General features: G+C 35.6%; 2 protein-coding genes and 1 pseudogene across 4 annotated transcripts; 2 read left to right on the forward strand and 1 right to left on the reverse strand.

The window, feature by feature from the left end:
• The first annotated feature begins 425 nt into the window (after nt 1–425).
• LOC118344695 lies at nt 426–1,063 on the forward strand (annotated as a pseudogene).
• Nucleotides 1,064–2,753: 1,690 nt separating this feature from the next.
• LOC118344696 (protein FAR1-RELATED SEQUENCE 12-like) lies at nt 2,754–3,765 on the forward strand. The gene is made up of 2 exons (XM_035685807.1): nt 2,754–2,786; nt 3,466–3,765. Exons 1-2 carry the CDS (start codon nt 2,754–2,756, stop codon nt 3,763–3,765), a joined length of 333 nt encoding a protein of 110 aa, XP_035541700.1.
• A 5,846-nt stretch (nt 3,766–9,611) lies between these two features.
• On the reverse strand, nt 9,612–16,434 carry LOC108979758. 3 transcript variants are annotated; one of them, XM_018950499.2, is made up of 11 exons: nt 16,056–16,434; nt 15,474–15,738; nt 15,140–15,381; nt 14,738–14,972; nt 14,014–14,183; nt 12,829–12,971; nt 12,434–12,611; nt 11,698–12,277; nt 11,193–11,305; nt 10,146–10,389; nt 9,612–9,939 (listed from the first exon to the last, which is right to left on the reverse strand). In XM_018950499.2, exons 3-11 carry the CDS (start codon nt 15,328–15,330, stop codon nt 9,712–9,714), a joined length of 2,082 nt encoding a protein of 693 aa, XP_018806044.2. In that variant the 5' UTR covers nt 15,331–15,381; nt 15,474–15,738; nt 16,056–16,434; the 3' UTR covers nt 9,612–9,711. The 3 variants fall into 3 exon arrangements, with proteins under 3 accessions (XP_018806044.2, XP_018806043.2, XP_035541873.1); XM_018950498.2 differs by lacking the exon at nt 15,474–15,738; XM_035685980.1 differs by lacking the exon at nt 15,474–15,738 and having other exon boundaries at nt 15,140–15,392.
• Between the last annotated feature and the right edge of the window lie 9 nt (nt 16,435–16,443).

Below are 16,443 nucleotides of genomic sequence, written 5' to 3' on the forward strand. Positions count from 1 at the left end.
GTCTCCTATATTAAACGGATGGATGTAAAAACTCACATATATAATCACATATATAGAATATCATTCTGTTATTTTTTTTCTAAAACAAGCTTTGCACATTTTTCCTCCTGCTTCCTATAAACCAAATTTTATTTTGTTTCCCCAAAAAAAGAAAGAAAGAAAAAGTGTCGAATGACAGATCCGATGAGGAGAACACAATAGAATAACCACCCACAACTAATTTCCTATAATCACTCCTATTTTGACATGTCAACATAATGATTAGCTATGTGACACTTATTTCCCTTGTTCCGTTATCCCACGTGCATGACTCCAAATGGCTGAAGCCATTATGTGCCACACCAAACAAATAGTGTCACCTACACTAGAACATTCAAACCTTCCCTGTATAAATACACCCATCCCATTTTCAATGTTTAAAGGCCATGGAATTCCTACTATTTCTGTTTCTAACCAAAGTAGTTTCATTTCTATAACAATGAGCCCTATGCATTTCCTTGCCAAGACAGAGAATGGCTTGTGCTCATCACCATTGAAATGGATCAAGGACTCTCGTCTCATCAAGATATCATCGTCGGAATCCTTGTCGTCATTAGCCTCTTCACTCATCACTAGCAGGCCTCAACAACATCAAACCATGACCCAGTTATAATCTATACACATTCCCCAAAGATCATCCACACACACACCCTAAGGACTTCATGTCGCTTGTGCAGAAGCTCACTGGTTTGTCACACTCTGAGGAGGAAGGCTTCGTTAGACATGGACATGAATCCTCCGACATGATGACATTGTCAAACAGGGAGGACAACAAGAATACAAAGATGATTCAATTGGAAAACAATGATACTGAGTCATCGTCTGTGATTACAGATGAGAATTGCACCAATCTCAGCAATATTAAGGCGACCAAGTGAACTCTTGTTTTGTGTTGCCAATTTATGAGCCTCCCCACAACCCTTACATAGACGATATACCAATTTTCACGCCGAATTCAGATGAGTTTTTGCGTTCTAACCAATCTTTATATGGTTGCATTGATTCCTTGTTTTTTCACGCCTAAACAATAAGGTGTATGGCTATTCATTTTCTTCTTTCATCCTTCACTCAATTTTGGAAATGATTACTTTTCTATTTATTTGATTTTTCATTTCTATTATGCAGTATTAATTGATAGATATCCATAATAAGAAAAGGAAAAATGCTATCCTAACCTTCCAAATTTACCGCTCAAAGTTACCGTCATTACATTTGTATGTGTTTAAACACACACAAATGCATTAGCGGTAACTTCGAGAGTTGTTTCATTTTTTTTCATGGTATGGATAGAGACTAAGAGAGATGTAAGTGATTTTCTTTTCTTTGAAAATGTTAATTTCTTTTCTTAGCTTAAGCAATTAACTATTGCCAAAAGAGTTTCGTTATTCATCATCCCACACACCACACGTCAAACACCACATACCACATTTTTATTTATTTATTTATTATTATTATTATTTTGTTTTATTCTTCTTAAACTAATTTATTTCTTTTACTCTTCATTCATACACTACATATTTGGTAATAGAAAAAAATTATGTGCAGTGTGAGAATGATGAGGAAAATTTTTCTTGCCAAAAATACTTATTTTTCATTTCCTCCCAAACTTGAGCCATATAACCATTTGCTAATAGCCATTCATCAATGGCATTATTTAGTTTTTCTTAATAAAAGAAAAAAATTATAAATATAATTTATAAATATGAAAGTCCAAAAACGAAAAGAAATCTCGTTTACAAGAATCCTAAACAAATAACACATGAATTTGTTTTGTTCTAAAATTATAGCACAAGTGACAATAAATAGCCATAGTTGTACTACTGGAGGGTTGAGGCAAAGTGTTACTTCCTCATCATGGCGCGTCCTTGTTGAGTGCCACATAGAGTGACACATAAGTTTGTACAAGAAAAATATTGTAAAATCTCTAATAAGTTTAGTATTTCTCATTCTTATCAAATCATGACATTCATGTGTTCAAAATAGAAAACAAAAATTAAGGCTATGTTTGATTATGAAAAAATTATAGAATTTTTGAAAATTTTGAGAATTGTTTTAGGATTAAATTTTTGAAAAGAAGAGAGAAAAGTTTTGTATCAGAGTTTGTGAAATGTAAAATGTCAGTTAGACCCCTCAAGTATACCCGCTCAAAGTTACCGCTAATTCATTTTATTTTGTTTTTTTAAAATGTTTAAAATGTTACTACTTGTAAATTTGTGTATTTTTCTTTTCGAGTAGCGCTGCCAAGCGATCCATCTGCTTTTCAAAGAATAACAGCCCTCCAATAGGAGGGCGCCACATTAGAGATGTCACCATAATAGAACTAGAATTGTGCACACAGGATTAAACCGTGAACACTGCAGAATCAACTTGAAGAGGCTCATCTTAACCCCCCGTGCGTCGCCAACCAAAGCACTACCACCAGCATCCGCCACCAGCATCCGCCGCCAACAGTTGACCACCTTAAGGCCAGTTTCGCAAACACCCATTTCACCCACTATGCCGATTTCGCAAACACCCATTTCGGCCTCGCCCACTACACCGATTTCGCGATTTCAGAAGCACCCATTTCGGCCTCGCCCACTACGCCGATTTCGTGATTTCAGAAACACCCATTTCGGCCTCGCCCACTACGCCGATTTCGCAAACACCCATTTCGGCCTCGCCTGCAACGCCGATTTTGCCCACTATAGTTCGTCAGCAGCTAAGAGCCGTTCATGGCTGACTCCAGTGACGTATTTGTTGCTCAGGTATTTCCTCTTCCATAAGCTATGCTTTTCAGAATGACTATTTTTATCTGCTCCAGTTGATTTTTTGATAAGTTATACTCAAGTATTTTAATGAGTTGGTCATTTAATATATAAGAATTTATCTCTGAGTTCAATAAATTGATTGTAAATTTATAGCCAAAGGCCATGGCAATTGATGTTGTATCTTATTCTAAAATGACAATCGGAAATATAAGTATTTTAGTTGGACTGCATTCTGGTTCTCATTCTCATTCTGATTCTGGTGTGAAAATGACAATCGGAAATATATATTTCCTTGTCTTCATCAACTTGTGATAAATTAAGACATCTCTTGCAATAAAAATTCAAGAAAAAAATTCAAACTCTATCACGTTAAGCATCTATATCCTCTCATAGTAATGGCATTGGAATAACCATTTGTTCTTGTTAGTCATGTTTTACCTAAATTATTCTCATTTTTATCTACATTTGAATATGTTTGAATAGATAAACTTGACTTCAACCATAGTGATTTTATGTATTTTAGGTTAATTATACATTTCCTCTTGTAAAAATATTGTCTGATCTTGGATTTTTCAGTTCTAGTCTTATTTTTAGATGGAACTTATACATTTTGCATATGTAATTTGGTGATTTTCCATAACTAATAGATTTATAATCATGTGGTTTTGTATTGAAGGAGCCAATTTATAATGTTGATAGTGACGAACTTGAGGCTGAAAGTGAAGACGTTCAATGTGATGTGAATGAAGATAGTGTCAATGTTGAAGATAGAGTGAATGTGATTCCCTCTTCAAGTAGTGGTCCGTTAGAGCCATTCATTGGTATGGTTTTTGAGGAGGTCGAAGATGCCCAAGCATTTTACAAGGCATATGCAAGGCGACAAGGATTCGCAATCCGGACGAATCATACTCGATTGTCGAAAGATGATAAAACTCTTTGTGCAGTAGATTATGTTTGCACGAGGGAAAGATTTTGACGAGTGAGTCGGAAAGACACAGATCGAATAGTCCCTGAACCCGCTGAGACAAAGATTGGATGTAAGGCAATAATGGGAATAAAGAAAGATGGTGAAAAGTGGATAGTCACCAAATTTGTAGTTGGACATAATCATATTCTGCTTAGACCGAGAAGTACTAGTTTCCTTCGTGGACATAGGGGAGTTACTAAAGTCCAAAAAAAACTCATTATGACTTTGAATGAGTCTGGCGTACCGACAAGGAAGATAATGTCGATGTTGAGTAAAGATTCAGGTGGTGAATTTAATGTCGGTTGTATTGGTAAGGATGTAGAAAATTACTTGAGAACCAAAAGGAGAAAAAAATTTGAAGAGGGGGAATGCACAAAGATTATATTCATACTTTCTTGATCGACAACTCAGAGAACCTGGGTTTGTGTTCTCCATGCAAGTTCACAAGGATGGGTGTATAGGAAGTTATTTTTGGAGATATTGTTACATTTGATGCTACTTACCTGACCAATATTTATAAGATGCCATTTGTTCCATTTTCTGAAGTTAACCATCATCATCAGACCATAATGTTTGGTTGTGCTTTATTGGTTAATGAAACGGCAGAATCATATACATGGTTATTGAGAACATAGCTGTCTTACAACAGTTGAGCTAACTCATTAAGTATCCTATCATTACAACAGTTGAACATGGCCGCTCATTAAGTATCCTATCATTCCTCCGTTGAGCTAACTCCAAGGCTGTCTTACAACAATTGTTTTGCTCTTTTTAAAGATCAATCCACTCAAAAAATCTACATTGTTTGCCCATCTAATAGTTTGGGCAATTGTAAAATCTTCTACCAAAACTATTAGGTTTTCCAGAAATACGTAACTTCGCTTGGCAACCACAATAGCAAAGTGGTCTCTCCAAGCTACCTCTTGCAGTCCAAGAACTTGAATCAGAATGAGAACTAGAATGAGAGCCCAAACTTCTCCATGTCTGTCATAATATAGAAAAGTCATGAATTTTAAAAGAAAGTAGCATGCTCACAAAAGAAAATAGTGAGTTATTGCTGCACCAACAGATTCTTATATAGGCCAATCACTTGCACAATCAACTTCCAAATGATCTATTAACCAAAACCATCTTTCTTGGTTTAGAAAGAAAGCAAATGATGACCTGTATCATCTAGTTACGAATTTCATTCTCTGCTTGACCAGAGTGTATCATTGATTCATATTGTTTTTAGAGTAAATATGTTGGAAAGCATCCAAATGAGGATTCTATCCACCTGCAACTTCTGTCCCCATATGATTAAGCTACTTAATAGAGCATATCAATAAGAGCTCACCACAAATAAAATATTCTTCTCCGGTCATGTATAAAGTTTATGGTATCAAATAAATATGATGCTCGACTTTGGAAATTTTCTTTGAGAAAACTGCTCAATGGTCAAAAAAGAAACTAGCATGTTGGTGCAAAAATAAACTAGCATATTGGTGAAAAAATAATTAAGTGCAAAAAAAATTAAACTGGTGCATGCTCACAAAAGAAAATAGTGAGTTGTTGTTGGTGCAAAAAAAAAAAAAAAAACTGGTGCATGCTCACAAAAGAAACTTGGATTCATGCTCACTAAAAACTGGGTGTTGCAAAAACAGAAAGTGCTTGAGGCATTATTTATCAATCTCAATTGCAATAAGTTTCTGGAATAGTATCTAATGTGGTTCTCAATTGCAATAAGTTTGGTATTTATCAACAACTCACTAATAAACTGGTTGAATATATACATATATGTGTAACTTCGAGTGATGAGGCATTATTGGCAGTGGCATTCAACCAAATATACCCAAACATCATTCATTCGGACAGATGGACTAATATGCACAACTACATGTTTGTATATGTGTATTTCATCCAAATAGACCCATGTCAACGACAATACAATGTAAAATAGACAATTTGAGCATAATGTTTCTTCATAGAACTTTTACCAAACACTTTCTGTGCATGGCATTTTCTTAGGCTTCCAACGTTTTCTCCTCTTTCTTGAAAACCAGTTTACATCATATAGAAACCAAGCTGCATAAATTATTATGGCTAACAACAACAAGAAGCATGCAACAACAATATAGTTCAATCAACATCGCCCAGTAACAATTTTCAATTTAAACTGTGAAATACGTCAAGAAGCATGCAAAAATTGGACTTTTTATGGAGATCTCAGTCAAGAACCAAAGCAAAAATTCTCGTAATATTGAACAACTTCGAAAATCAGCTTGGTACACAAGTGGAGATCTCACAGTTTTCTCTGCAACTCGATTTTCCTCCATGACACCGCTTGGGTCGAGCCTCGTCAGGGGGTTGAGTTGCTGACGAGATGAGGCCGAGTTCCGTCATGGGGTCGGGATCGAGTGTGGGGTCGAGTTCCGTCGTGGTGGGGTCGAGTTCTGTCGTAGGGGCGAGTTCCGTCGTTGGGTCGAGATGGTTTGGGAATGGAATGGAAGGGAAGACGAAGAAGTGAGGGGGCTGTATCGGGTGTAGACAAATTCAAAATAAGCTTCATAAGATACATGCGTGGCGCATCAGTATTGGATGGCTGTTTATTGAAGAATAACAACCCGACCGGCCACCAGGTATTCTCTTTTCTTAAATGTGTATGAAAAGAAAAGAAATGAAGAATGAACTAGTGGTGGTTAGAGTTGGGTAGCCGAGTGGTAGGACCTTGTGAAATTAGATAGATAAAGTCAAAGATAATTTTTTAAAAGTTTGTTAATATTGAAATTTGTAAAACTTATACTTGCACTTTTGAGTTTAGGTAATGATTGGGTGAAAAATTAAAAGGTCTAAATAATTTATTTTTTTTAGATTTAAATATGTTTAATTTGATTTTGAAAAAATCAAGAAACTTCTAAACAACTTGTGTAACCAAACATGGCTTAAAAGACTAATTTAAAAAATATATATTAAAAAATTTCTAGTTTATAAGATTTTTACATTTTGAATTTAGAAAAGTTAAAGGAGGACCAATTGGCAATTATAATGTTTTAAATCCATTCCGTTTCAGCCTGAGTGATCGTACCGGTATAGTGGCTGGTATGTTGCACTTCCCTGTTCCGCTTTGTGGTCAATTCTAGTGCATTTCGGTCAATTTCGGCAAATTGCGACAAATTTCGTCCAAAATATAATTAGTAGACATGAATGCTACTTTTCTCAATTGTTAGGCACCATACTACACGTGATGTTACTTTAATGAAAAAATATGTTTGCACTCGGGAGGATTAACCCCCGCGTAAATGGGACCCCACGTGGATAAATGAAATGCTACGTTTCATTTGCAAATTCCCTTCCCTACATTTCAGCTGCAAATTCTCTTCCCTTCGATACAACACAAAGCACATCTCTGCTTTTATCTCTCTACATTCATTTTTACAGGCAAAGAATGTACCCATCCCAAGTGAAGAAGCTTCGCCATGAGAACCAAAGCCAAATACCAAACCAGTACCACCATTAAAAATCTAGAAAAGAAAAATACAAAATCAGAGCTGCTGATACCCACGATGAGGAGGAAAATGAAGAAGATGAAGACGAGATGGGGCTTCGACGGCACAGCGGTGCAATTTTGATTGCACGAAGATGAGATGGTTGATGCTCGTTGCTCAGATGGGCAAGGAATGAAAATAATGAAGACAAGTTCTGAGATGCAAAACAGGGATGAGTTTGGCGCATGAGAATTAGGAAAAACTTGCGAAAAGTTCCAACGAGAATACTAGAACAAAGAAAAACCTGATCTTGAAGCCAACATAACCTACTTTCTAGTACTTTACAGCTTCTGCAAGAGCCAAGCTGATCTAAGTTTCTTTGAAAATAACAGAAATTTTCGATCAAGATGGAGACTTTTGCAAGGGGCTAGAATTTGAGGTAGGTGAAAAGCGTGCCTAGAAAAGAAAGTGCTGAGAAAAATATGATCTGCAGGAACAGTGGATTGAGAGAAATATATAATGGTTTCTCATGACATGCTTTATTTGCAGATTAGTCATCGAGTTTTTTTTTAATTAAAATAATAATATAAATGTGACGTGTCACATGATTCAACAACAGGTACCCAATGGCGGGTACCTATATCAGAATTGTACTTTTATTTAGCTTTTCTCAATGGCTAGTGCTATTTAACGGCACAATCTTGACAGTTGGGTGTGTCCACTTGTATAAATTTTACTCATTTTTTATATAATATATTTAAATATTTTTAAAAATAAAAATATACATTATACACTAATAATTATTTTCTTAATCAGTACATAAAAGAAAAAAATTAAATACATGAATGATCAAAATAAAGAAACAAAATGAGATACCATAATAGCATTACTCTTTCTCAATTGTCAAGTACAATAATACATGAGGAAAAAAGTACAATAATACATGAGGAAAAAAGTACAATAATACAAAGTAAATATTTATTTTAATGGGAGCTGCTAGGGCATCGATAATTTTTACAGAGGATTTCTAAGGATATTGCAAATTTTTTATTTTTATTTTCTGTCTTTTTTTTAAAGCATTTTTTCTTTGTATTGTTTTTTTTAAAAAATAATACTAAAAAAAAAAACACATTCGGTAGCTTTTATCGGTAGGATTTTTCAGTGGATACAACATTTTCCTATTTAATATAGTTTACCTTTAAAGATCTACTGCCTATGGCTCCAACTCTCATGTAAAGTCCAATTTAAAATATAAAATTATAGAGAAACAATTAATTAATTTATGCATCAAGGCAACAATTCAACTTGTTAAATAATAAATATAAGTTTATAATTTCATTTACATGCCCCTTGCTTATTAAATTTATGATTTTGTCCATGATCTCTCTCATTTTTTATGTATTTATATTTAGCTCTTAAAATCCAAGATACAATTGAGAAATTAAAACCTAATAAAAGAAGATTAATGATAGATATAATCATGAGTTATGCAAGCGCCTCACACTCATTTTAAAAAAAGATGAAGTCTACTGTTAAAAAATTAATTATTTCTTATTAGTCCCCTATTTAATGACTTTTTTCAAAAGGAGTGTGCCTCTTGCGCATTCTATGAGTACAAATATCATTTCTCATAAAATAATAACACTATTAACTGAATGGTCCGGCCCTACGATTAGCCGCCATGAACATTCTTGTTAGAGCAACCCATTGATTGGATTGCTTGAAACCCTTACTATAGGAAAATCTCACAATAGGAAGGAGTGTGCTAAATTTAAAATATTGTTATGTAAAATGTTGTAAAAAGTGACGTGTTTATCATTTTACAATTCACATATCTTGAAGTGGCCGTAAAAGAGATCTAAAACTCCTTATACATTTTTGGATAGGATAAGTGGACAAAACCATTTATTGACAAAGAAAACACCAGCCCACTTTTGGAAAAGTGGTGTGAGAGTTGAGTATTATGGAAATGAAGATAAAACTTCCATAAAACTATATATGAGAAGTGTGACATGCACATAAAGATTACATAAAAAGATTACATAAAAGTAAATCTATAAAGTGACATACTTTCATGTGATTCATTAAATTTATTATACGATAAAAGTAACTTTACAATCTAACGCACTATATCAAATCACATTACCTTATAAGTTTATTTATATGTAATCTCTTTATGATTAAAATATTTTTCTATATATATGAAAAATAATTTACAACTATTTTACAACTCACTTCGAATCAATTAACATTTTCAATTACTCATTTCGTCAAAAAATATTTTCAATTTTACATAATTAACATTCATTTAAATATAGCAAAATAGTTGTAGTTTATCATTTTCCATACAACTATTGCAATGGCTCACAAGTATAAGAGGAACTGCTGAGGTTTACAATCAATAGATGCATTGAGAAAAAAGAATCCCATTCCAAAAACGTATATACACTATTGCAAGTTATTACATAATTCACACATAATAATTACAGCATCACTTCCTCTTTTTTTCCTCTCTCTCTCTTTCAAGGATAACAGGAGCTGCTGGTATGCTGAACCACCATTCTCTCAATCTCCTCATCCATCTCTCTGTGCTTGCTTTCCTTGGAGGTGAATATCTTGTAAAAGTCTCCAAAAAAATTAGAAGAACGATGAACTTACTAGGTACAAAGGCCAGAATCAAGGCTGCAATCAACAGTGCCGCTGCGAATTTTTGGCTTGCCTGATGAACAGATAAATAAACAATATGAATTGGCAATGAGCTAGTGACCGTTACACTAAAAGAAACTCGTAATCACTAATCTTCTGTAAAGTGTGTTTATCATTTTTCATTTTTCATGTGCCTATAATAGATAAGAAGAGACAGAGATGAGAAATATGGAAATTGGAAGGTGCAAAAGCCAGTAGAACAAAGGAAGAATGAAAAACCTGAGGGAAAATGCACAGCAACAAGGCCCGCATCTTGAGAAGAAGAATGTTACCGTCCTGGATGAGCCCTTCAGTTTGAGAGATTGCATTTTGAACTGCCAAGAGCTGCTCCATTGTTTTCGTTGCCGGGGGTACTATCACCTTTACATGATCAACAGGCTTTCCTTGGCCACAAAATCGGTTGAGTACCATGAAAATTGCAATAAAGATGAGCACTAGAGCAAAGGTGTAACCCAGCCATCCCCTGAAATGCATGCTGTAATTATCAAAAAATATATCTACCAGTTTGATGTGTTCAAGAAACTATAAGAGATAGCACCAAATTATCAAGCCAAACTGACCAAACTGAGGGGTGCATGGGAGAGTTTGAGGGACGCAGGGGAGCAATTGGAAGCATATTCACTATCTTATATTACGTTGCGAGGCACAAATATTGGCTACATAAGATGTAGTTATTCCCTTTTCACTTTAATATAACCTTTGAAACACCAAGTCATCACATGCCTATCTCACTACAATTTTCAAAATCAGGTTCCCTTTATAGTTGTCATATCGTTCAGATAAGCTGCTTCTAAAGCAGTAAACAGAGTGCAATCACATATCAAGAACCGCCCTCATAATCTTGAAACATAATTGCATAAATATATTTCTGAATGAATTACTCAACACAAAGAAATGGAATATTTAGCCTACTTGCTGTCATTTAATTTTAACTATCTTGGTAGCAGAGCAGTATTAAAAAATAAGCAAAATCTTTTAATTTTTCAACAACAGATGGTCTATGATTACCAGTTTTATGTTAAAGAGGTGCATGTGCGAGTATTTGTGTGGAGACGAAGACGCCGGGTGCGCGGGGTTATGGGGTGGAGATGGAGGAAGGGAGGAGTTATGGTAGCTGTGATTTTAGGAATTGTGGTACAAGGACACTTGCAACCCCACACACACACACACACACACAAAACCCAAATCTCTCTCTCTCTCTCTCTCTATGAATTCACCAGATATAGTCTGTAAAGCACAATCAAATCGCTCAAATAAGAGTTTTACCTGAAAATGATGTAACTGAAAAATAAACAAAATACCAATGACTTCACATAATCATCCCAAAACGCCAAAGACAGAAGGCACTTCCCGAGTTCCCTCATAGGAGAGAGTAACTCCTGCAAGTATACAATCAACTTAAGATGTTAAAACTGTATGATTCAAACTTGAAGATACCCTAGTTTAAGTGAGAAGCATATCCCAATATAGACAGAATACAAGCAAAGCTGACTATTACACAAGTGTTTGTTCACTCTTTTTTTTTGTTACGAAACGATTGATGATAACTGAGTGTGCATGAGAAAGAGAGCGAGCTCTTTAACTGCGCTTTGTGCCCATCACTTGATGCTAGTAAGTACATACGTGTTCTACAACTTCCATCAACCAAATCCTTATAAATAGATTTTAAATTGATTTTATCTTCACTGTTTTTTTTTTTTTTGGGGGTGGGGGAGTGAGGCCACACAAACAAAGTCAACAGAACAAATTCTTTAACCGGCATAAAAGATACCTTCATAACTGCTAAATTACTGTCAATGCCATCCACTTTAACTCCGTCAACTGTTTCTTGTGCTAGCACCACTTTTTCATAATTGATTTTAGATTCCTTAACTGCTCTTTCCAAAGAACTCATCTCTCCCACAGTTATCTCCCCCACAACAAGTCCAGCCTCATTAGGATTATTTGAACTTGTTCCAAACACAAACCCTAAGTTAGAGACCATGTCTAAGGCAGAGACTGAATGCATTTCACCTCCAGCCTTCGAATTGTTAGTCCGGTCCAACTCCCTGAGGGTTGTCATATTTGCAAGGGTTTCCAATATCAAGTCTCCACCTGGAAGTTGGTCACAAAGATTGAACATGAGAAGAGTCTCACACCGTAGAGGATTAGCCAAACTAATATCCTGAATGGCTTGTACTCGCAAAATCCCGAGTACGGCTTTTGAAAGTGCTTCAGCTCGTTCAACTCCCTTGATCTGGTACTTGTTTATAAATCTATGAACATATAAAATTTCTCGGATGATTCCTAGCCAGTAATCACGGCGAGTATGCCCCTTAAGCTCAGGAAACTCGAAGACAACTGATTCTGATCTACAAGGGAAAACTACAAAAAGTTATGGCCACTATAATGCTTAAAAGAGGGTGACCCATAGTAACATAATGGAAAAATCCTCGCAAGATTGAACACTAAAAATAATAAATAAATATTTTACAGCAATAAAATAAACAGATATGCATCATACTTACAAGGAAATTGATTTATATGACACTGCCTTGTCAAAAAGCCGAGTACCCCATGGTCCAGTCATCTCAGGTTTAACAACTTGTTTCAGATCATCTGCTAAATCATAAGTTTTTGCCTTGTCATAAGACACAACACGGAGAGCTTCAAAGTAAAGAGCATGGTCCGTCATAACTAACCGACCTGCATACACATCACAGCAATGAGCAATCACATAAAAATGTCAGAGGACTTTAATCTTTAAACTCCTATTTTGTAAAATTTATGTTGATGTTAAGTATGTTTTTTTAACCTATAAAAAAGTAGATAACACCATGGCTACAGTCAATAAGAATCTTTTATTTACGAATATAGGTCATGTGAATTTATCCAACAAAATATCTTCATCCTATGAACCTACCAGGCCATGCAGACATCCCTATATGCTCAAGAACTGGTTGGGAGGTGACTGTTCCATCCACTTCAAGAACCTTTTCTCCTCTTGCTGATCGAACAGAAGAAATAAGAGACGACTCTGATTGGTTCTTCATTTTTCTAATAACTCTGCAAAAATTATACCAAACAAAATTTGAGAATGGATAACTGTAATCTTGACAATGGAGTAATTTGTGATACTTGAACTTAGATGTAGTTAAAGAATACAAAAAAAAAAGGAGAGAGAGAGGAGTTTCAAAGTCCAATAACCTAATCATATTACAATCACTTAGCGACATTCTTGATCATATCATTTATGACGCTCAGTATTTTAATGTTCAAGGCCGATTGCAATTTTATATGTCCATTTCAATCTCTATAGTCTCCATATGTAAGTTTTGAATAATTAGCATATCAATCATTCCAACATGGAGAAAAAAAAAAGGAAACTATATCCTGAAACATCCATCGCATGTCCAACACATCTGTCAAATACTTGCTGAGCAGAGGAAGACAAACTGAAACATAGGTTGATACAGCCCCGACATAGATAATAGGGCCTCATGGAACTTTGCTTTTGAATCAACGTGAAATGGTCCCAATGTCCCTTCAGGGACTTTATCTCAATATAGACATTACATTTTTTTCTTTTTATCAAAGTTGTTTTCGACTTTTTTCCATTCAAATAATAGCTTTCACCACTGACTGGCCATATTAATAAAAAATAATTAAGCGTATCATCCATACTATAAAGCTTCATTCCACTCATTTGGTTAGAGAGCTCCTCCCATTTTGTTTAGTTGCTTCAGTTATCAGGATAAACTGCCAAGTGGCATAAAATTTTCACTTGTCCACGATTTAAGATTTGAAATAACCAGACAAAATTCCAAGGAAACAATGATAATCACTAGAAGTAACGGCAACTTCTGTTTATGAAATTAGAGATGGGTGGGGGACATGAAGAACTCTAAAATATCTCCAATGTCATCCACCTTAAGATTAGCTTAGATTGGCATGAAAAAGACCAAAATGGTCAATGGGAAAATAAAAATAAAAATATCCCCCTACTGCTGCCATCCCCCCAAAACCCCATAAAGAAAAGAAAATCCCAAACCACCCGAAAATGGAAAGAAGTCAAAATAATAGCAAACTAATATGGAGATGCAATTACCTTTCTAGTCCGCTTAAATACTTTTCGTAGATGGAAAACTGAAGCCGACCACCAGTTGATTTGGTAAGCACCTCAAATAAATTTTCACTAATAACCACATTTGCAATAATAGGGACTGCTGAAGCTATTCTTGAGAAGGCCTCTACCCCAACAGATGCATCCTCTTCGACCTGTAGATAGATTTTGCCCGTGCACGGCAAAACTGTCAGGAAGCAACAGACTCATAGTAATAAAGACACCATAGTTTACAGAAAAACTCGAGATAAGGTTATAGTAAGTGAATCTAAATTTCAAGAGGATCTCCAAAAAGGGAAACAATATTATTAATTACATGAGAGTATGTGTGAGTGAGTAGGGGAGAGACGAGAGAAATGTCATAATTTTTTTATGACTAGATTAACTAGGTTTTATTCTAGTGATTTAAATTGTATGTTAATCATCTCTGCCTCCACTGCAGTCCGCGTGGAAGGAATAGATTTGATCTTCTGATAGACATGTTATGAGTCAAGGAAAAACACAAACCAGCCAGGCTATACTTGCGTGCAAGGAGTTTCTCAGGCACAGGGTTGGTTGGATGACTCATGCCTCTGTGTGAGTGTGTGGGTGTGTGTGTGAGTGAGAGAGAGATCTATTAAGCCTATAATGTGGAGAGGTCATAACATTACATGGTAGAAAGGCACTTCCACTGCAGAGTTCACAACTTAATTAGACAAATAAAGCTTACATTTATTAAAGGCTGGCTGGCAGCTGCCGGAGCCTCCCAAGCTAGCATCATGTCATACGTTAAGCGTCGAAACTTTTTATCGGCGAGATGACTTGTAACTCGTATTGACAAGGCTAGTGTCCGGAAACAGCAGTATTCCAACAAGTTCCTTGCGTACCTTGATGGATGCTTTATTGATTCAGCAGCCTCTGCATTGAAGCTTTCTTGAAGCTCAATTGGAGGAACACCAAGGACTCTACATCATTGGGATTTCTTCGTTGGAATAAATATAAATAATAAAAAATAACCACATTTGACAAACAGAAGTAGCACAGAACACTAGAATGGAAGTTTTCCTATATTCATCTAATATTCAAGAAAGCATGTAAAATTAGAGTACAAGATAGAAAGTAATAAGCTCACTTTGAACATCTACGAACAACCAGATTTGCAACAGGAGAAAGCTGTGGTATCCAATTCCTCTGAGCAGATGGGGACCTTCCCATCTCTTCAAATTCTTCATCGAAGGAACTGCGTTTGCCAAGTAACCATTTGAATGATCCTTCTCTTACTAGACCTTCAAGCAAATTTCTTGTTTTGCTACCCACAGCCATCTTTACACTCACTATCTTCTCAAACTGGACAGAAATTCACCTCTCAAATGCCTGTCATACATCTTGCATTCAATTAGAAAACCTCAATTTCATTGATACCACTGTCCAAGTGAGATACATTTGATGAAACCTGTGCAGATTACCTTTTAATTTGAAGTTCAAAATCAACTTTGCCCAATGTAACACATAGGAACCAATATAGATCACCCACTCAAAACCTTTCAATTTCTTCTACTTAGAAAAATCATTACAGGTTTCTCACTCAATACAATTTAAGTTGAAGCCCCAGCATCAACTTCAGCTACCACACTTAACTGCCAGACACTTAATTGTTCAAAACCTCAAGTATCAATCTTCAACAATGAAACTTCTAATACCTTTACTTTGCCAGCAGTCCACGGATTTTTCCTGAAAAAGAAAAATCCCCTTTTCTACTCAAAAATCAAAGCCCAAGGACCAAAATATTTTAGCATCCTTATCCCGAAAACTTTTATTACCAACGAAGAAGAAAATTCCTAGTAACACTAACGAATCCCAAGTATAAAATTATACACCGACACTTTCAACCTATTCAACTTGATAAAAACCCATAACGAATTCCTCGTAAGAAATAAAAACCAAATAATCAAAAACCTAAGAACCAAAATTCATCAACAAGACAATCCCAACAAGTTTAGTTTATTTATTCATTGTTTGCCAGCAAAGCTCAACATAAGGAATCTTACCGCAAAATGGATGTTCCGGGCCCTAAAATGTCAACTTTTGCATTCAGATTCTCCACGTCCGAACAATTCTCTTCGTTTGCTTAACATTGGAAGAAACCCATCTCAGATTATAATTTATATGTCGCATTATCTTACAAACCCGTTTCACCAATTTGCGAAACTCCTAGGATTAAGCAAACTGTAAAAGCAGGGGAATTATATCGGACAATTTCCAATACAGACTCAAGGTTCTGGCGTGATAGAAAGGAAATGAAAGCTGTAGGTAGAGAATAAAGCGACAGGGAGAGATAGGGAGGGAGAGTGATCGAGGAGGAGCTTCCACCCTCTGAAGCTATCTGTTCGAGTTTCGTGCTTGGGAGAGATGATCAGCAGATCTCGGGTGCAGAGA

Source organism: Juglans regia, chromosome 15 (genome assembly GCF_001411555.2).
Source record: "Juglans regia cultivar Chandler chromosome 15, Walnut 2.0, whole genome shotgun sequence".
Lineage (NCBI taxonomy): Eukaryota > Viridiplantae > Streptophyta > Magnoliopsida > Fagales > Juglandaceae > Juglans > Juglans regia.